Raw genomic sequence first — 21,982 nt, forward strand, 5'->3', positions numbered from 1 at the left:
CTTCATCTCCGCTGTGAGAGAGGATCAGCTGCAGTCCCACAGAGCCGGAAAGTATTTTGTAAGTCCCAGGACGATTGAGGAGATGGTACCAGAAAATGTACAGCAGGGGAAAAAGCAAAACCAAGTGTGAGGATAGTAAGGATTTACTAAAGAGGAAGAAACTTCCACCACCATTTTCCCTGCTCGTTCCAGCAACTGCCCCGAGGTGCCCGGGCAGACACCACGTGGCAGAAGCTGGGGCTGGTTGTCTCCAGGCATCGGACAAGGCTCTTGCTTGGTTGTTCACAAAAGCCCTCAGGCTTCAGGTGGTCTCACGTCTGCTCCACATCTCATAGGAGCTGTGAGGAAGGCAATCAGCCAGCTGACAAACTCATGGAACAAGATCCATCCCCTCTCCCCTCCAGAGCTCCTTGATAAGGCTCAAACAAGGCTGTTAGCACCCACACCAAGATCCCACCTTAACTGCATCTTACAAAGACAGGAGGAAAGGTCATTTATGCAGGAAACCACCAGACTGAGCTCCTATATAGCCAATATTCACCTTGCTATGAACTGCCTGCCCCCCACCAAGGAATCCCTCAACTCCATCCCAAACACAGATCTCAGCACAGATTTAAGTACATGAGATGCCATAAAAAGACATGGTGTGAAGAGAAAAAAAAAATAAAGGCTACTTCTTTTTTTCATGAAGAGAACACTACATTGGCATTACGAATCCTAGAATCCTTCTCCCTCAGAGGCTGCTGCTCCCCTTGCTCAGGTTCATCTCCAGCTGTGTAAGAAAAACACACCGATTTTTAAACACCCACACTCCCGGAGCGAGCAAGTTCAGCAAGCAGAGCACCATTTCCAACACAAGCTATTACACAAGTGTGGTGCAAATACAACTACTATTAAGCTTTTAAAATATCCATTCAGTCTCATTAGAAAGCTAAAATACACTCCGAGAGAAGCCAGAGATGTGGCTCTACCCAAAACCTGCTTTTAGCCCATTGAGGCAAGTTCATTTTCTCTTTCCCCTGAACTCTATCGTAGCAAATTGCTCCTCCAAAGCTCTCTATGAGGTTTCAAAGAAAGGAACATGTGCTTTACATGCCATTAAAAAACCCAAACCACAAAAGGTGCTCAGCACTATGAATGGAAAATATTTACAAACCATCACAAAAGCAAACTAACCAAATAGCACATATTAATGGGAAGACCTAGGAGCAGAATTAGAAGCACCATACCAGCAAAATTGTCCTCAGCCGTTCAGCCTTGCCCAAGGCTGATGATGCCTGGTAAATGAGTTTCCCTGCCCCAGACACCTCTCAGCAGCCCATGTGGAGATCAAGAAAGGAAAAAACAACACGCCTTTGCACTCAAAGCTGTAGTTGAAGGCAACTTTTGATTTCTTTAGATAAGCTGCCTGGACAGTTACAGGGAACACCTGCTTATACAGGACACTGACTTCATCCACCTCCATCCAGAAGTCTGGACATGCTGAGTAAGTGTGGAGTCTTGTGGACTTGGACAAAGCAGGGGATCAATTTAGTGACATATTTACAATTACCCATGGCTCTGGAGCTGCCCAAAAGCACCCGTGCCCTCGCTGCTGCAGGTTCTTGCCCTGTGTAGGTACTAAGGAAGACATTTCTCGTTATTTATTCTTTTAAACTGGTAAAGCACAGCAGAGCATGCCATTTACAGCCTGCTGGGAGTTATCCCCCAGGCAGAGCAGAAGCAAGGGCAGAACTTGCATATTTAAGAGGCATTTAAGTTGCATTACCATTAAAGACATGTTAAATATTTCACTAGGCTGAAGGCTGTCAATACTGTGCAGCCTTTGCTGGACATCTAACTCCTGGGAAGAAATCCTAGAAATTTATTTTAGTCCATAAAATGCTGCCTAATGTATTGACAGAAATCCAAAGAGCTATAATAAGCTTTTTAAACAGAGAACAGCAAACAAAATGTGATAAAACACAAAATACCCCAGGTGAACCCCTGAGGCACTAAAGAGGAATGAAAGGTCTCCCTTCAGTCCAAGCAGAATGAAGGTGACAAGAAGGACGACAAAGGGGGATGCCAGGGCCAGGAAGGGGCTGAATGAAGCCAGGGGATCAAAGCTCTCCTGGCATCACTGCACCCCTTGAGGCTTGCACAGCCCCCCCAGCACCCCAGCCCTTCTCACCTCTGCTTGTGCAGCAGGAAGGGAAGAGCATCACCCACCACAGACATTACTCAAAGGGTCTGCAACAGGAAAAGGTGCATTTTTAACACCTTTTGGTGAAACACGCTTAAAACGCACCTTCCCCCATCACCGACATTCACCTAACGGGGCTGTGTGTCAGCTGGAAGAACTTGAGTTTGTTTTCTACGTCCTGAAAAATGAAATTAAGAAAGAAGAAAACCTGCCTTCCAGTCCGTGTTAGGCGGTAAAGAGGAGAAACAGAAAAATCCTCCCCAAGGCAGGAGTCCAAGCTCACATCAAAAGCTTCTGAGTGAGAGGAAAAGCAAGGCAGCATCGTTCACCTCTGCGCACTGTTAGGAAAATTTACTCTATAATTGTTAACCTTTGTCCAACCTTTGTATCAGGAACAGGGAGAGAGATTTTATAATCCCTATCACACACTCTGGAATCAATAAAGGCATTCCAAAATCCTGCACACGCCACCTGAGTTCAGGAGCTGGGACCCCTGAGGGAGGAAAATAACAATAATATAATCAGCAGCAAAGAGAAAACTCCTGCAAGAGATAGAGATTTTCTAATTAACAGGCCAAACCAGAGGCTAAAGAAGGAGATAAGTCATTAACATTTCTTCCCCTCCTTAGAGGGGACAAGGGTTTAACAGACAGTGCTGCCTGGAAGACCAGCAGCTTCAAAACAGGCTCACGAACTCCAAAAGCCCAACACCTACAGGACAGCGAGAAGCATGAAACCCACAGACCTGTCATAAGGACCCTGCTTAGTCTCCACTGAGCCAGGCTTTGCCTCTCTGCTTTCTGTGACAGAGGAGCTCCTGAAAGGCTTTGGATCCCACACTCAGGTGTCCATCCATCAGAATCTGAAAATAAGCCACATGACTTGATTATCAAAAAGCACAAGCACAACTTCATGTGCTACACACGCTCTCAGCATCATTTTGGGTTTTTTTATGAACTCCCAGGGAGAGATTTTTCACCCCATCCATCAGCCAGGTGCTATAACAGGAGCGCAAACACCTCCTACTCCGGCTTTATGATGTTCAAAGACCCTTGGGGCCCCAGGCTGAGGTGTTAACCCAAACCAAGCAACACCAAGGGCTAAACTCAGCATTTCTGGAGTCTCCTGAAAATGCAAAATTAAAAGAATGAAAACACAGAATGGAAATACACTTTTATTTTTTTTTGTGGAAAGGAAAGCAGTGCAACAGTTTGCTGTGCTCCCAGCCTCACCGCCGTGCGCTCCCCCCACCCAGGGCAGGGAGCACATCCTCGGTGCCTCTCCTGGTTCTCCACAGCTGCAGGCAGGAGGGTCTAAGGATGGTCTGCACTGGGCTAGGAGACAAGAGAGAAACAAAGGAAAAACAGCAAGAGCATAAAAACCCACCCTCTAGCACCCAAAATCTTTTTCACTCTCCACTGGCCCCTGCTGCACATCCGTCACTGCAACTCAGCCTAGTCCTGCATCTTAGAAACTATCATTGCTGTACAGAGTTGTGCATGTTCTCAACCATTGCCTACAGATAATTACATCTGGCCTCATTTAATTTCAGTTGTCGCCCGCCCACCCCGTGTTTGAGGGAGCAGCCTACCAATCGCTTGGCGTGATATCAAGGTTGGTGCTGGGGGTGTCAAGCTCAGCCTGGTCTTACCCCGGCACTGGGTGTCCACGACTGGGTGATGCCAGGGAACAGCGCTGCTCTGACGTGGCTCCAGTAGCCCTGCGAGATCAGATAGCAAGCGTAGCGCATAGTTTCTTATTTTTGACAGCTCTGCGGCAGTGGGAAGATAAAACTGTAAGGGGGGGGGCGGGGCAGAATCTCTACAGTGGACTGAACTTGTTTCCTAGCCACTTCCCATAACAAAAGCAAATCCACCTTTAGAACCCCAGGTAAGTCTTTAGTCCAAATTTCCAGCCCTGTTTCAAAATGCAGGACAGAGAAAGCCTGGGCAGTGCTGGAGGGGAAAGCTGGCTGGGGGGCTTGCAAGGTAAGGTCATCCCCATCTTCCCAGGTAAAGAAAATTACAAGGGGGAATTCCCTTTTCTCCTGAAAGCAAACGCTTCCCACTACCCAAGGCGGGAGCCTGGATTGCCCCTGTAAATCAGTTTTGCTGCAGGGGGTGACAACAGCAGCAGAGAGAACAAGCCAGCTCTCTGACACCAGGTGAGATGGCAAACTGGAATAAACCACATTTATTTCCTATTTGGACACAAGTGTTTTCTTTTTCACAAGCCTGGCTGGTCAATGGAGCAGCCTTTTGTGTCTTTGGATTTGCAAAGAAGATTTTCTCAGCTACGAAATACTAGAAAGGAATACAGCTGACCAAACAGGTGTCAGAGTAAGGGCCATCTAGCTCAGCGCCCACTCCTCAGTGGCCCAGTAACAAATGCAGGAATGCTACAAGCACAGGGTAAGCACACAGCGATACTTCTCCAGAATAGTCACCCAGTCACCAACAATCTGCACCCAGAAGTGTTTTTGTGTTAACAACCTTGATTTTCCCACCTGCCCCAGCCCCTTTTTGAAACCACATTCGCAGTCCCTGGTAACTAAAGCTTGCCCAGCTCAACTAGGTGAGTGCAAAGCAATCTCCTTCTTTTGAGCTGGCCCCTTACTAGTTTAATTTGATGCTCCCCTAATATCTAATATTCAGAGAAACCCTGTCTGACATGGTTTTAGACACCTCATGGCTCCGTTCCCAGCCCAGTTCTCTCTCCCCAACGGATGCATCCTCATCCATCGGGTCTTTCCTCGTATAGGAGCTATACTTCTGATCATCCTTCCCCATACCTAGTCTAATCCTACCATAACTTATTTCACTGGGCACCCAGTGGGAGTAACACTGACTTACTGCCCGCTTCATGCTGTAGTTACATGATACATGACTACAAAATAGTCACCAACAAGGGCTTTAGGAAAGTGAGACTACAAAGAGCAGACTTCAAAGAGCAGACTTATAGAAATTGCAACTCAAAGAAACCACACCACCTAAAACAATTGCAGGAAAGGTTTCTTCTATCAGCTCTGCAGCTTCTTGCAAAGCTTTTACTGGACTCAGTGTCCACCAGCCCACTTGTCCTCTTGTAACAGAATTCAGGGTGCTCTCCTCATTGTGCACTGATGCCAAAAACTCACCAGCATATACTCTGAGGAGCTGAATGCCCTCCAGTCATTCAGACAGTGGAGGACACTACCCTGCCAGGGATGATGTTCTCAATCCTTGGGAAGACAGGAGCCAGAAGGGTGTGAGCATTAAACAGACAAACAACAGGTCAGGTAAGAAAAATATTGCCTCTTCATTTAATGTTTAAAGACATCAGTAAACAAACAGAACAGTACAGACAGTCAGAGGCTAAACCCCTCCCGCCTCCCCATACGGCACTCTCCAAACCACGACGGGTACCAGGTGTCGACTCGGGAGACAGAGCAGCAAAGTCTGGGATTTGAAGGATGGCCAAGAGAATTCTCTGCTGTGTGAGGGCAAGATGACAGGACTTGGAAGAAGCAGCTTCCCTCACCCATGAGCAGGGCAACATCTCCTGGGTACCGTTGAGGGAACGGTTTCCACTCTGAGCAAGCGGCCCAAATCTCTTGCTAACACACAGAAGGGCCGTGTGTGAACTTGGAAAATACAGCTGGAAGCTACATTAGAGGCGCAAGACACACTAAGTACTGACCTTGGCAGCCAAACCTCTGTTCCACAGTGATTTTAGCCTCTCAAAGTACAAAGAAATCAGGGAAGTTAGGTCCAACTCTGCAAAGTGTTGCAGTACTCATCTGTGAACGCAAAACTGAGTACGGGGAGGGGGAAACGAACCAGACTATGCTCTGCGTACATTCTTCCATCCTGCTCCATCAAGCTGCTCCCTGCTGCAGGGACATGGCCGACCCCTATCCCACAACCAGCCTTGTCTTCTCGAATAGTTTTCTTTGACCTGTGGAGCATCAGATGGTTCGGAGGGGCATCAGGGAGCAACTCTCAAAGCAGGCTTCAGAGGACAGTCAACTGGGTACCTGAGTGGAGGGCCAGGGAGAGCAGGATGTATCAGGTGTTGCTGCTGAAGAGAGGCAGAGATCGTAGGCACAACCATTCCAGCTCCCACCTTGCTGGGAGTTAAGGGAGGTGCCCGAACCAGCACGGGGCAGGCTCTGAAGGCCATCGCATGGCTGCCAGCCAGTACACAGCACAGATTCAAGCGCTACTTGAATTTCCATTTCCCAGAGCGGTGATGGCTGGAACACGTGGTGGAGTAAGGAACACATTTCACTGCTCTCTGCCTCTCCAGGTAGCAGAAGCCTGCAGTGGTGGTGTTTCTACTGCCACCGCATGCAGTCAAATACGAAGGGAGGGCTAACTGGCTGCTACGTGGCCCAGTTATCTGCTCCAAGCACCCATGTCCAATGTGGGACCCCCCACAGTCCAGAGCCCCACACCAGAGCCCTCAGATCTCCACATCACTCTCTTTGTCGTTATCATGGTCGCCGTCGTAAAACTCATTGGCAGCTTCAGGCCTGGGGGAAAGACAATGACCATCAGCAAGGAGAGCCCTGGCACCCTTGGAGCCAGAGAAGGATGCTTAGGTCACACTGCTGAAGTTCAAGAGATGCCCTGCACCCAAACACCCCATGAAATGTTATGTGAGAAGACCACACATTTCTAGAGAGGCTCCCTGGATAAAACCAGAGACTCAGAATTGACTTTGTATCTGTACTAGAAAACAGATGGTCTCCAGTATATCATCTGCCCATCCTAGCAGGGACAAAGGGAAGCCTACTTCTCCAGAACAAAATCTGGTACCTGCTGTAGTTTTCTTCAGAGCCTCTTTCCTCTGGATCAGGCTCATCTGTGCGATCGTAGCTGAGCAAGTCAGAAGGGACATCATGGATCTGGACACTGGGAGCATGGTTCAGCATTTTCAGATTCTCAAATATCGTCTGCCTGATCTGATCCAAGTACTACGTAGAAAAAACAGAAGGATCACCATAGTGAGATCTGGCAGTCTACACAGAGCCACAACTGCTAGCACTGCTACCTGCCTGCATCATCTATGTGGCGGCCATGAGAAACAAATTTGTGCAAAAAGCTATTTATCAAAGCAGATGAGGTGGGGGAGTTAATTCAAGCACTGATACTCAAGCATACAGAAAACAGTAAGACAACCTAGCAAGGTTCTCAAATGCTATGAGACTTTCTGACATCCCAGAGGAAAGGTTCTGCTTATTTTTTTGTCAGTTTTCTGCTCCATAAGAATTCCTCGCCTGAGCTCTACCTGGTTTCACAGAACACAGCATCAACCGGAGGGTTTTGGAAGTACATTGCTGATATTGCAGTAAGGCTGCAAGCACTTACCTGCCTGGAGTTCTGATTTTCAATCCTTGTACTGACATCAGGATGAAGGGTGAAGTCTGGAGCGAAGTATTCGAAGTACTCTGTGATGGAACGAGCAAGAGAGTTACAGCACAGAGGCAAGGGAGCCAGCTCTGCAGAGAGCAGAGCTCACTCTCCCACCATGCTAGGAGTGACCAGATCCTAAAAAGCACAGCGATGCACACCTCTGCAACCGCAAGGAATTATAAGAAACAACAGGGCGAGCAAAGGTAATGCTCAGGTCACTGCATAGGAAACGATCCAAACTAAATGATACATGACACTGTAAGGGTGTGTCTGCCCAGCAAAGGCTACAAGTGGAGACTAAGTGGATGACTAAGGCCATCTCTAAGATCAGAAAATGCTGTCACTTTGGCCCTGGTCTTATCTCTGGTCAATGCAGAACAGAGGTGCTAATTCCTCAGTTTATACAACAAATACTTTAGCTCAGCTAATGAGGAAAAAACTGAACTCCAACTTACCACTGTATGGGAGCTCTTCGCTAATTGCTTCATCTACAAGCAGTGACGTTTCATAAGTCCTGAAAACATGGAATAAGATGAGCTCAGTCCAGAGGAAGCTACATGGTGCGTGCAGGGACAAGGCCAGCAACTGCTCAACCAGTGACCTTCAACAAGCAGAGAAGAGACTCACCAGCATCGTGCCACATTGCGGACTGTGTAACCACCTCCTCCCAGTACCAGCAAGGGGATGTTGAAGCTCTTTACATACTCCACGCACTCCCTAGACAGCCCAAACAAACAAACAAAAAAAGCCAGAGCTGTTAACTGCAGCACACATGGGTCCTGTGTCAGAAATGCCACCATGCTGGAATTCAGGGCTTCCTCCCAGGGAGCCCGAACCACGTGCTACTCTGCGAACCACCACTCTGCAGCACCTTGTACAAAGCCTCATTCCGAGACCCCGTCCTGTCACACAAGAGTTAAAAAAAGCCCAAAAATCTGTTGGTGCTGCTGGAAGGCTGGGTCAAAGCTCAAGGCTCACAGCAGAGGACTCAGAGCCCTTCAGACTAAAGGATGATCTTTCAGCTAACTGCTCTGCCCACAAGCAGCTGTACTTACCCATGTCCTCTTATACTGAGGTTGAAACAACCCAAACGATCGCAACCCAGAGAATCAGCACCACACTGGGGAACAGAGAAAGAACAACTGAATTTTTGCTACAGGGGCATTGCTTTCCAGACACAGACCACCATCCACACCCCTTGGCTACTCTCATTCACCAGAGGGTACAGACAGCAGCTCAGCTAGGACATGCCAAGCCTGATTCCCCAGGAACAGAAGGTAACACATCAATATCACCCCCCTCCAACTTACAGCCTCGGAAACGGATGGGCACGTGCACAGAGCCTTGCTTTCTTACCTGCAGTACTATGCAAGTGGGCTGATAGTAATCTACCACCTGGTTAATGACTGGCTGGAAGAGGTGTTTATAACCTTTAGAGAGAAAGACAGATTTGTCATGGCTCTGGAGCAGAAGGACCAGCATACACCCAGGCAAGGGGAAACGCCAGGCAACACCTACTTTGGTCATCAATGCCATCTCGTAGAGGCACGTTGAGACAGTAGTAACGACCACTCTCTGCACCAACTTCATACATGTCACCTGGCCAGGGAAAGACACGAGAGTTGCAACAGCTCCGAGACTTCAGAGGTGTGGAAAGGCCAGATCTGGTCTGGACTGAGATCTCTTAACCTAGCTAGGATCACTCTTTCTTACAAATAACTATACTTCTGTTCCTCTCCAATGGCTTTTCCATGCCCTTTCTTCCATCATTTCTCCCTGCAGCTCTAATTTTGTAATTTCTCCAGCAGAGCTTTCAAGGGATTCTGAAGCGAGGTCAGGTTCACACTATAAGGGAAAATACATACCTGTACCAGGAAAGAAATAGTTCCCATATTTATGAAATGACACTGTCATGACACGGTCTGTCAAGTAGAAAGCCTCCTGCACACCGTCTCCATGATGGATATCAATATCAATATACAGAACACGTGGATGATATCTATTGAATACAGAAGGAGAACCAGCATTACTGTCTCCATCACACCCAACCTCACTATCCCCCACATGCCTCGGCATTACCTGGCACTCTGAAAACCACCACCGACATCTAACACACAAGCCCACTTGCCAAAAGAACTCACCTGTCCTACCTGAGGCACATCAAGTGGCTTAGATACAAGACATTTGTATACAGTCAAACATGGCCACCACTAAAACATTTTCTTCTGATGTGCTTGGAAATAGGTATTAGAATAAAAAGGTGGGGGCTGGAAATGTCTTGGAAAGCACATGATGAAGAGAACCTATTTTAACCACCTGGGTGTTAGAAAGTTGTGGGTTTTTGTTTCCTCTACAAACACCACGCTGTTAGTTAATCTTTAACACCTCCAAGAATTTTAATCATATCAGGAAATTAAAAGTAAGCTAGGCAAGGAGGAGGTAGGAACACTCATTTCCTCCGTGTACCAGAATACTGGCAGCACTGTCCCAGCTGGCTAGCACCAAGAACACCAGGCTGGACTAAGTTTACTGGAAAAGAAGCCTGCTGGGTCACAGAGACAGAGGGTGAAGAAGGGGAGATCATCCCAGGTAAATGCACTGGGGTAATGGTCAAAGCCGATGTGCTGTTCAGCACTGGAGATATAGCCCTAAGCCATCCCTGCCTGCCAGCTCTACAGCTGCCTGCTCGGCTGGAGAGAATTTCTCCAACTTTTCACAAGGAAATACTGCATCTGCCAATCTCCAAAGAACAGAGGATCTGGCATCCATGCCAAAACCCTAGGAGAGTGGGGAGGGACCTGAAAAAAACAAGACAACATCAAAGCAGAGAGGAGTAGCACGTGGTTCATGCCGTCTCCCTTGGAACCATAGCTTTACACATGTCTGCAGTGATCTCAAACTGTTTGATGATGCTGACCCAGGCTGATTAGCAGACCAGTACCTTGCCTCAGTCTCACAAGACAGACAAACTATTTAAGACAGCCCAGATTATTCATCCTGTAGACAAATGACAGCAAGGAGAAAAAGGAGATGCATACACACAGCCCTTGCACACTGGTAAAGGGAGAAAGGGACCTTCTAGAGCAGAGGCACCACAGCAGTCCCATGGTGGGAAGCAAACTCAAGTGCGCTGCAGAAATGGTTGCCGAGAACAGGGGAAAAAAGAATAGGGGCATATTATAATCTCCCATGAGGGGTAACTGGGCTGTATTTGAAGCCTCTGGCACACAGGACTTGTTGCAAGACTAGAAAATGTGCGTGAAGACCTGAGGTTCCAAACACAGAGCAGCGAAGACTGGCCGAGAGGAAGGAGGTACAAGAAACCCCAGTACATCCCATAAATCTGACTTTGAGAGCAACTAAGCTTGCCACCAGTCCTGTAAGTATTCTCTGGTCAACCCCAAATCTTTTTTAATTCCATAACATCTTGTCGCTGAATCTAAGACAAGCAGGGCATTTCAGAATACAAAAAAAAAAATCACAGATTAATCAAAAGAAACAGAGGGTATTTCTGTAACTCTTCCTCTCACTCTGAATTTATTTTTCATTTTCTAAAAAAAATAAATCTGACTCTCTTCTACTCAAAGCAAGTGTCCTTTGATCATCCATGTGTTGCTCAAGTCCTGTTCTTAAGCCACTCAAGCAAATCAAGAAAGATTTGAGTCATTTAACTGTCTCCAGTGAGCCATAATTTGCATTTACCTACAAAAGGCTCACTGTGGCAAAAACGCTGAGACTCAGGACACCCTGAAACGAGTATTTCACAAATGGATGAGAAATGGAGTTGAAGAACTCTTCTGTATCCCTTAAGCTGCATGCAACAAAACTGGAGTGAGATATTTCAATTCTCAAGCCACCCTTCTTGGGCCTAAAGAAGCCAGGACAAAAATCAAGTTGCTGGCCTTCCTGGACTCTAGAAAGGCAAACAAGGAGGGGAAACAGAGAGAGAGAACAGTGAAGCAGCAGAGGGAAAGAAACCACACGCCAGCCAGGACAGTACTGCACTTGCCCCATGTCCTTACTTGAGCAGCTCCAGGATGCCGATAACTATGTCGTTAACATAACAAAACCCAGAAGCCTGCAAGACAGAGAAAGCAGAATAGCATTAGAATGGGATCAAGACAGAACCTGGGCCTCAAAAAGACAGAGGAATACAAAGATTTGCCTCATTACCTCAAACTTTTTGGCATGATGGAGGCCCCCTGCCCAGTTTATTGCAATATCACAGATCTAAGAAAGGAAAGATAAGTTGGTTTAAGGTGACAATGTGGTAACAACCACCTCACACCCACTGCCCCAGTGTACCCACTTCAACCTGCCCAGCCCTGTGGCCCAAACGCATCCTTCTGGCCTATCCTTCTCCTACGGAGGCCTTTCCAAAGCTCCCTCTTAGCCACTGGCCCAGCCAACAGTTTTGGTTACATCATGTCCGCACCAGATTAGCCCTGTACTCTACATTCCCCATTAGACCAGAAAAGGTCATCTCCCACCACCACTGCTCCCCCTCCAGCCAGCAGCAGGCAGAGCACCTGGCACATACAGTTTATTTCTGCACTTGTTCTTTACCCTCATTAGACCTTTCTGAGGTCTCAAAGACTCAAACCCCTGTAGTTTGGTTGTTTTGTGGTTTTTTTTTTTTTTTTTAATAACCTGCTGAGGGACCCTCTTCTTCAGACCTTCTGGATGGTCTCACTCAGCACGTTCCACAGCAGAAACCTAGCAGCACTTTCAACGTCTCCCAGCAGACAGTTTCACTGAAGACCCCACATTTGTTCTACAGCACTGAGAGTAGTTTGTGACTTTAGCATTAGTACCTTCTGACTCTCTTCAGATTAAACATCCACTAAACTGTTGCCTCTGACAGCACAGGAACACTTTCAAGCTTAACAATCCTACAGCACTAGGTATTTATACTGCAACACAGCAGTCTCTGCTATATTGTTTTACAAAACAAATCAATGAGGTTCTCCCTTAAACTGAAAACCAGCTGGCTTATGCCTGTGTTTCAAAAGAGAAGCACATCAGCTCAGTTACCTTGTTGTTCAGCTGTGTTGCTCCCTGCAGGGAGGCCCCAGTATAGCGAGAGCAAAATTCAAAGAGGCCTGGAAACACAGGGCTGAAAAAGAAACCGTGATTCAAACACAGAACATCTTCTCATTCCTTCTCATTTCTCCAGAGCAAAGCCAGGAATAAAACCGTCCAGGGACATTACCTGAGCAAGAACAAAACTCATTCTCTGTGAAAGAGTTAATTTGGGATCACTCTGACCCTGCTTATAACCCATTGAGTACCAGCAGGTGAACAATCTGGCTGCAAACACAATGGGAAACTCAGTGAATTTGATAATGATTACCAAAGCTTCCAAGCTAGTCCTGAAAAGGCTCCCCTGCTCACGACGCATGCCAGCATGTCCTGCAGCCCTGCTGACATGTGCCCAGAGCCGGGCCGTGATGTGAGACTCTACATCAGGAGAGGGGAGGACTGGTCTGATCCCACACTCTCCCCCTCCGGCTGTATCTGGAAGATCCTGCCCCAACTCTGCTTCCAAGCGCCCAGCCCAGCACGCAGGGTACTGCCACCAGAGAAGAAAGCTGCTTTTAAGAGAGCACTAAGGTCTGATCCATCCCACCAAGCACAGCCAGCCCAGGCCCCGGGAGAGTACCGAAGCACAGGACATGGAGCCCCTGTGTCACCAGCTCGCTGGCATCATGTCACACATTTCATTCATGGACAAGCAATGGCTTAAAGACTGTGGGGTTTTATTTCCCCTTTCATTTCTGGTAAGAAGATGGTTTCTGATCATCCGAGCAGCAAGGTCACAAAACAGTCTTCTGATTCTCAGCCTAACTATTAAAAACCAGACTATACTTGTATCTTCTTGGGATAATACTGTTTTCTAGCTAACAGAACCCTCCCATGCTAGTACCTACAGCTTTCCCCTCCACAGAACACACAAGAACAATCTCACTCTCCGACAGCCCTTATAGTCCCCAACGAGACAAGACACAGTGCTACTTCTTCAGTCACCCACAGAGCCCTTTCACGTAGTTCTTTCAAGTTTGATCTCTCATGAGCATTAAAGACTGGAACTGCATATTCTCAACAAGATCTCATGTAGTTCTGTACAGAAGCACAAGTATCTCCTTAGTACTACTTGAAAATCAGGCTCTCAAAGCTGTCTTAAACTTAAAAAGTACATATTAAAGGTAGCTAAAGTGACAGGCAATTATTTAAAAAAAATAGCTAGCATGTTCAAGAAGAACTGGAGGATCTGCAAGAACAAGTAGAGATGCAGTCTCCAACCCAACAAGCTTACAGCATAAATATACATCTAAAAAGAAGGACTGCAAGGTCTAAAGAGAATGGAATCAAGGGGGTTCCAGTAATATACACAGGAGGGACACCACCTCCTTCTGGCTGAAAACAGATAAGAAACGGGACATTCTAAAAGAGCTTTCTGGACATGAGCAACGCAGGATCACCCCTCCTGTTGTGGGTTCACAGGAGTCACAGAGCACTCACCAGTCATCGCCCACGTTGAAGGCATTGAGGCTCTTGGTGAATCCCTGCATGTTGTTGGGACTCACTCTCTGCAGGAAGTCTATGTAGTCCTCGGAGTGGAATCGGCACATGTCATGCTGGGACGCCTGGTACGGTTTGAAAACCTTCAAGAAGAAAGGCAAGACTTATCTCCCATCCAAACACACGTTTGCTTTGGGTGTAAGAAATCTCAAGCTAATTGACAAACGACCTGCATGAGGTATATAAAAAAAGCGTTCCAAAACTTTGGGTTCCCGACATTCGTGTTCATTTAAATTCAACAAGTTGCTCCACGAAGCCTGCTTTCCTACCGATTTTTCTCTTTTGGCCATAAACCCGTCTCCTGCCTCATAATTAACTCTATCCCAGCTGAAACCAGGACATAACTGCAGCTCTTGCCACATACTCTCTGATGCCTGCCTTCCCCCACTCCACACACCCCCCTCCACCAGCAGGCCAGCAGAATAAAACAGCCAAGTTCAAACTACAGCTTTTTCTTCACTGGAGGGCACGATTCCCTTCTCAATCACCAGCTTTCATACAATTTTAAGACCTTGATATAGGTGTGGTTTCAGTCCCTCTGTAAGATTTGCCTTTAATGGGCTGATAGGGTCAAAAGTTTTTTGGAGAAAGCTCGCAGATGGAAGAGTTGGATAAGCTTTGTTTCCTTTGGAAAGCCAGCAAAAAAATAGTCAGGGAAATGGATAGATTCAAATTAAAGATCTTGTGACAATACAGGCTTGCCAGTTTAGAACTATAATGCACATACCTCAGTATAACAGGAAGTTCAAAATTAACACCACATACCTGGTGAGAGGGAATTAAAGTTGTGCTAAAATCACTAGGAGATCTTTTTTGTGTTTCCCAAGTTCTCTTAGTTAAAGCATGTGCTTTTTCTATAAAGTGGAACACGGAAAAAAATAGTAAAATGCACAAGCTTGTCTCCAAAGGGAAAATTTATCAGGGCAACCTCACCAAAGCGCCCATTTCCTGGGCTAAGCAGAAAACATGTTAATTTTCAGAGGCACAATATACCCTAACAAACACATATCTCCTTTCCTGATTTGACCTGCATGCGGTATGGATGCATGGGGCTTGGTTTTTCTTGGAGGCTGCTGCCTCTGACAAGTCAAACAAGGAGGAAGAAGCGACTCACAAGCATGAGCCGTTAGTACAGCTGCTAAGGGTGAAGGCGAGACCAATTCCCCACAAGGGCTCTGCACAGGTACCTCCCAGGAACCCAGCTGGCTGGTTAAATCAAACAAGACCAAAACCAATGCCAAAGAATCATCACAGAGAAGAAACAGCTCTCACAGGATATCCAGAGGCTCTCCTGGGCAACAAAAAGCAAGGATGTGTGATTCAAAACAGAAAGGGGCGGGGGGAAAAACCCAAAAGTTTCAAGACTGACTCAGCTGCTGGCAGAAGAAGAAACCTGCCTCCTTCCACCCTTCACCCTGCTCCCAGCAATGCCACCCACCTTCCTAAGCAAGCTCTGGCACCCAGCACCCTCTGTCTGCTGCCTCGTTTCGCTAACTCTACAGAAAACCCTCCTGGCTTTCCTGCATCAGTCCGTGCAGGGATCCAACAGCTTCCAGAGGCAGCGGGAAGATGCAGAAGAAAAGGGAAGGTGAGCAGCAGGACAATCCTCCCTCTCTCGGCGTTCTTGCACAGGGCAGCCACAGCTGGGAAAGGTGCGAAGAGGCAAACCCAGCTCGATAGGATAGCGGCCTTTTATTTGGAGGAGGCAGAGAGGGCGGATAATGATGTAATCACAGCACAAAGTTAACAGGACCCTTTATAGTCACAACCGACCATAATCCCCGCTTTTATGTGCTCGTAACTTTGCCAGTCACTGACTGTTCAGGATGACATTTCCTCTGTGGTTTTCAGCTTCACAATGGCTTCTTGTGGCAAATATAACCCCCCAAACAGGGTTTCAAGACTAAAAATGTGGCAAAGTGTACGGCTCTGCCTACTGCCTCATTCAGACACGGATTTGACATTTAGAAGTGTTATGTCAGAATACGCTTTTTGCCATTTCTGCAAGAAAAATCCCCACTCTAGGGAAGTTATTCATAGAAGTTCATACATTTACGTTAAAAATCTGAAAGATAAATTCTGCAAAGATTCTACATGCTCTAAGTGTGGTCCAGCTGCATCGCCCCACAAGCACAACAGCAGGTCACCACTGCTGGATGTGATTTTACTAGGGAATTATACTAATTACCCAGGGAAGCTTTTTTAGAGAATTATACTAATTACACAGGGAAACTTTTGTAATGTTTAAACATACCAAATTAATTTCATATATTGCATCAAGAAACTGTTCCATTTTAGCACCTTCCTTTAAAAACCTGATACTGTGCTTTAGTTCTAGGACAGCTTATTTTCTGTTTGCTTTCACTCAACCCACAAGTCTCTCGCCACAGAAGAAGATATGCTGGCAGTGGAAGAGCTTGAACTTGAGCCCATACCAAACACGAGGCACTTTCACAGTGCTGGAGATAATGGCAAAACTGTGCAGCATGGATGGGCCGGTACAAAGCAGCCAAGATCTCTAGCTTTTCTCTCTGCCCCACTTCTATCAGTTTGGCTGTTCAGACTTTGTCCTAAAAAAATAAAAAGCAGGAAAACTGTATTGCTATCACGTCGCAAGAATTTTGCACTTTGTCCTGCCCATATACATTACTGACACTGTAAACATGCCAGAATCAAAACCACTGGTCTAATCCTGCTCTCTTGTGCTCACAGTGATACAACTTTGATTTTAACATTACCCGATTCTCAAGTGCTTGAAAAGCGACCTTTAAGGGCAGGCTTTTTTGGTATCGCAACAACTACATGCTTAGTCAGGTCTTTGATGGTGCAAAGTTGGTTATAGTTTTACTTAACATCTAATGGCGGGGATGAGGGAGCCTGGGAAGCTAATCGTAGTCTGGAGGGGGGCCTCATCTAGCTGGAACAGGACTGGAATTTCCATGTTCCTCTCTGACAGCTTTGCATGATCACCGTGTTTCACAACCGCTCCTGATTTATCCCTAAAGCGTGCTGCAGACCTGAAGACACATCACTGAGACAAGTCAGTCATGCTTTCTTCTCCACAGCCTCAAAATAAGCCCCACTGTTACTAGTTACTTGCAATCCTCTACAACTGCAAGCAACAATCTACGATCGAGTTCTACAATCATTTTGAGAGCACATGCCTTCGAGTAACCTCTGGGGTCATCCAGTTCAGGCTCATGAGTAACAGGGGAAGTGGCTGGTTTGCAGAGCATCACACAGAGCAGAGCCCAGCTGCAGAACGGCGAGGAACACACATGGGATGCTCAAGTATAAAGAGGAAGGATGGGGGAAAGTCACAACATCCCTCACAGTTGAAAGCAATGAGAGTTTTGTGCTCGTCTTTCACCTCCCCTGCCTGTTTGCTAGCTATGCACGGTTATGACTGTGACAGAAGAGCTCTTCACCTCTTTTAATGAGGTAATTCCCAAGAAAAGACACTGTAAATGCATGTATGTCCCTATATGTACATATATAAATATACAGATATGTACATAAACCCAGAATCCCCTGGAGCTGCAGCCTACAATATTTAGAATGACATTCTGGGTAGGGGCCTTTCTCCAGGGCACATCGAACAGATCACAGGCTGCGGAAACAATAGGCAGCAGCTACACCTGGCTTCTGGATCAGATAGCACGACCTGGATCCACGCCAGTCAGCCCAGGAATTACATTGCTTAACAGTCCGAAACGGCTCAGAAGCAACCCTACCGCACTGAAAGCAAGAATAAGCCAATGGCAGACAAAACAAGTTGCCCTAAAACAATCAGCAGCTGCAGGTGGCATGTTCTGCACATCAAAATGGGCAAATGCCGCCTCAAAAGGAGTGGAATGGCTGACAACTTTTACTGTTCCTGCCTTGATCTTGTATCCTGAGGCATTAAGTTACATGCCCACTACTCCTGAGAGCTTTTCATTTGCTCTGTGCTGCAAGAACAGGCAGAAAAGTGAACAAGGATTCTAAGGAAAGGAGCATGGTTCAATCCCACTTGCAGGAAGTGAAATAAAATACTTCAAAAGAGGGGTACCACACATTCATAGTGATATTCCATTATCCCCAAACGAGTTCATTTCTTGAAAGGTGAAGATTTAAGTTTTCTCTTTGATTATCACTACATGCTGATCATGTTTTATCAGCTTCACACAGGCTAGATTTCAGGAAGAGAAAAATCTTTCTAAGAGTGACAACTGGAGTGCACTAGACTAGATTGTTTGAGCTGATTGGGCAACAAAGGCTTTGAAGACCAGGTTGGACAACTGTTATCAGGTATGAGATGGGATTAGTGAACCCTGTTAAGGCATCAGGGTGAATTAGCAAGCCTCTTGAATAGGTTTTTTTCAGCTTTACTGTTCTACAATCACACGGTCTGCAGAGGTCACTGCATCCTTCCTAGAAGGGGCTACAGTAACAGAAATTTCACGTACGGTCCCCAGTGGCACTGCTGCAGCTCCAGGCATGGCACTGTAAGCACAAGCTTGAACAAGACACTGACAAACAGTGCCTTTCAAATCAGCTTGGGGTGGTACGGTGGGGGCTCAAGCCGATGAGAATGCCCGAGGCTGCTTAAAGCCTTGTCTGCAAAACTCTGTTACCTGCTGTACCAAACGTGGAGCTGAAGGAGAGGCAGCGACACAAGAAAGCTGTGAAGAACCCACTAACATGGAGGCCATGACTGAAGTCAGCAGGATGGTGCACAGGTCTCCAGCACCTTTCACCCATGCCGAAGCCCTAAATGCCCAAGGCGGTGGCTGCCTGCCCACAGCCGCCTCCCGCAACCCCCACCGCCTGGCGGGCTGCCCCCTGGACACCAGGAGAAGTGCCGCTTACGATCATCTTCTTGTAGAGCCCGTAGTGCAGGACCAGGCTGTGGGTCAGCGCCAGGCGATGCGGCTTCATAGGGTGCCCCGCTCCTGGGAGAGAAACGACACCAGGAGTCACCGGGGGGACACGGGACACCAGCCGCCCCCACCCCCGGGGCCCGGCCCAGCACGGGACCGCGACGGGACCCGCCGAGCCACCCCCCCACCCCCGCCTCCAGAACCGCTCGGCTCCGGGCGCGGTGAGGGGAGCGGCCCCAAACCGTCCCGGCGAGCCAGGGCCGGGCCGCCTCGCCACTCCCAGCCGGGCCCGGCCCCTCCGCCACGGCCGCCGTTCTCCTCCAGCCCCGTCGCCCGCGTGCGCCCGCCTCGCCCAGCCCAGCCCGCACCGTAGTGGAAGTTGCCCACGTCCGGGTCGTAGAAATAGGCCACGGTCTTCGCCATGGCGGAGAGGCCTGCACCCGCCGCCGCGCGGTAGCGCTCACGTCATCACGCCGCGACTGCGCCGCGAGCGCACGCCTGCTCCGGCGCCGCCGCCAGAGAGTGACGGACAGAGCCGGGGGCGGGGCTGAGGAGAGGGGCGGGGCGGTCATCGCTGCGGCGCCCGCGCGGTCCTGCCGCCTGCAGCAGGCACCCCTCACTGCCCCCCGTCACTCCCAGCGGATCCCAGTTGCCCCCTGGATTCTATGTGTAGCCGTACAGCTGCCCCCCCAGCCATTCCCAGCTGCTCACCAGTTACGCCCACTTGCCTCCAAATCACCCCCAGCTGTCCCCAGTCACCCCTGGCTGCCCACAGTTACCCCAAGTTGCACCCCAGTCTCTCCTTGCTGCTGTCTACCTACCCCCAGCTACCCCCAGTCATTCCCAGTTGCCTCCTGGAAACTCTTCCATAACCCTACATCTGCTCTTCAATCACCCTCAGCTGTCCCCAGTCATGCCTTACTGCCCCTGCCGCACCCCCATCTGCCTCAGGTTACTCCCAGGTGATCCCAGTTACTCCCAAGTGATCCCAGTTGCTCACTGGATTCTCTTCTGTAGCCCTATGGCTGCTCCCCAATCACTCCCCGCTTCCCCCCAGTCACCCCCAGCTGCTCACCAGTTACCCACACTTGTCTGCAATCAGTCCCAGCTCTTCCCAGTCATCCCCAGCTGCCTCCAGTTACTCCCAGTTGCCCACTGGATCCTCTCCTGTAACTTAACTCTAGAGCTGCTCCCCAGTCAATCCCAGCAGCACACCAGTTACCCCCACTTACCCCCCAATCACCCTCCCCAGTGGCTGCAATCCACCTGCTGAGGGCACAGGGCAGCAGGGTCCCCGTGGGGCACCCACACCTTGCTGGGACTCATCCCCTTCTGGGAAGTAGCCCCCCGAGCTGTGAGGGACGGGGACCTCCACCGCTGGCTCTCACCTGGCCAAGCAGCCCTCCCAGGTCCCATCCCACCAGGGTGCAGGTCCTCCTGACCTCTGGCAGCCTCCAAAAATAACCCGCCCGGGGTTGGCAGGGAGCGGGGACAGGGAGGCACCACCAGGCAGGCGGAGAACAAAAGCCGGGCGGAAAATTGCCATGTACGAAAAAGCAGCCATGGAGAACGGGGGAAAAACCCTGAGCCTCACCCAGAGCTGGCGAGAGACGGGGACGGAGCCGGGCTGCGGGTGACGCTGGTGGCAAAAATCTGTTCCCTGGGGGCTGGAAAGAAGAAAGGATGAAAGTAGCAGGTAGTCTTGCCCAAAGGCTCGGAAAACAAATTAGCCGAAACCGGTGCTTGGCAAGGACCTGGTCCTGCTGGTCTCCTGCCCGATCGCTTCCCGCAGGAGATTGGGGGCGAAGGATGCTGCGCTGGAGGCAGGCTGCCCAAAGCACCCGCAATAAAGCGGGGTGTCAGAGAGGAGCAGGCAAAGGGCAAGGACCCCCAAAGGGCACGCCAAGACCTGGCTAAGGATGGAGAGCCTGGCAGATCGGCACCGGGATGTTCCCCGGCTTCTCAGCGACGGGATTTTGATGCTGGGTAATAAACGTGTGGGAAGGAAACCCCTCAGTGTGCAGCGAGGGGAGCTTCACGTGTGCGTGGCCCTGGGTGCGCAGGATGGGGCTGGTGGGGCGGCAAGGTGACGGGGGGATGGCATGGGATTTTGGATGCTGTGCTGGGCTGCAAGCGGGTGAGAGAACTAGTGTCAAGGCATGATTAAATCGTGGGATTATAAAATGATGCTCCTGGTCGGCTCTGACACTTACCGTGGGGATGCTGCTCCGTCTGTGCTGCTCCTCGTGCATGTTTCCTTTTGGGACACCAGCTCCCGAGCACGGAGCAAGGATGGTCCAGGGGATGCCGGGACCCTCTGGCCATGACCCCGCAGGGCACAGCCATGGTCAGGGATGCTCAGAGCTGTGATCCCCGGCACGGTGAGCATTAAGCTCAGCACGTGTCCAGATTAAATAAATAGACTTTTAACACGCTGAACAACAAGGGTGTATCGGCAAACGCATGGAGTGCGCTGACGTCTTAGCGGGGGCTGCTCACTCGGCATGACGATTGCCCTGGTGCCGCTCCGCAAGGTGTTGCCACCAGATAGCGTTCGGCCGGGGCCACCGAGCCGCCCGAGCGGCACCGATGAGCCGCCTGGCCGGGGGAAAGGGGTGAGGAGGGGAAAAACACGTCCCTGCCTCCAGCGGGGATTGCTTTTCTGGCTGAGCTCCCTCTCTGGAAGCCGGCCCCTGCTCCGGGCATCTTCACGGGTCTTGGAGCAGTGCAAAGAAAGCGTTGGAGAGGGATATTTTTAGATGCTCTTTGTGCTCGGACAGCAAAAACACGTTGTGGTTTAAAGGCCATTAGCTTGCTGGGGATGTTTGCAAAACTTAAATAAGGTTCAGGGAGGTGTTTGACACAATGGGATGTAGCATTTTTGCAGAGATGATGGCAATTTTGGGCCCGAGCATTGTTGCAGAGACCCCAGGAGGAGCCTGCTGGGGGCATTGCCG

The 21,982-nt window shown here is 49.0% G+C and overlaps 1 protein-coding gene across 1 annotated transcript; it reads right to left on the reverse strand.

Annotated features, from left to right (window-relative positions):
* Positions 1 to 6,628: 6,628 nt before the first annotated feature.
* On the reverse strand, positions 6,629 to 19,448 carry HDAC3 (histone deacetylase 3; the record flags this gene model as incomplete). Its single annotated transcript, XM_082006114.1, has 15 exons — positions 6,629 to 6,698; positions 6,985 to 7,142; positions 7,537 to 7,616; positions 8,037 to 8,095; positions 8,209 to 8,298; positions 8,637 to 8,701; positions 8,938 to 9,011; positions 9,100 to 9,180; positions 9,447 to 9,580; positions 11,604 to 11,659; positions 11,755 to 11,811; positions 12,616 to 12,697; positions 14,104 to 14,246; positions 19,015 to 19,097; positions 19,394 to 19,448. 15 exons carry the CDS (start codon positions 19,446 to 19,448, stop codon positions 6,629 to 6,631), a joined length of 1,287 nt encoding a protein of 428 aa, XP_081862240.1.
* Between the last annotated feature and the right edge of the window lie 2,534 nt (positions 19,449 to 21,982).

Source organism: Phaethon aethereus, assembly GCF_964289735.1.
Source record: "Phaethon aethereus genome assembly, chromosome: 14".
In the NCBI taxonomy this organism is placed as follows: Eukaryota; Metazoa; Chordata; class Aves; order Phaethontiformes; family Phaethontidae; genus Phaethon; species Phaethon aethereus.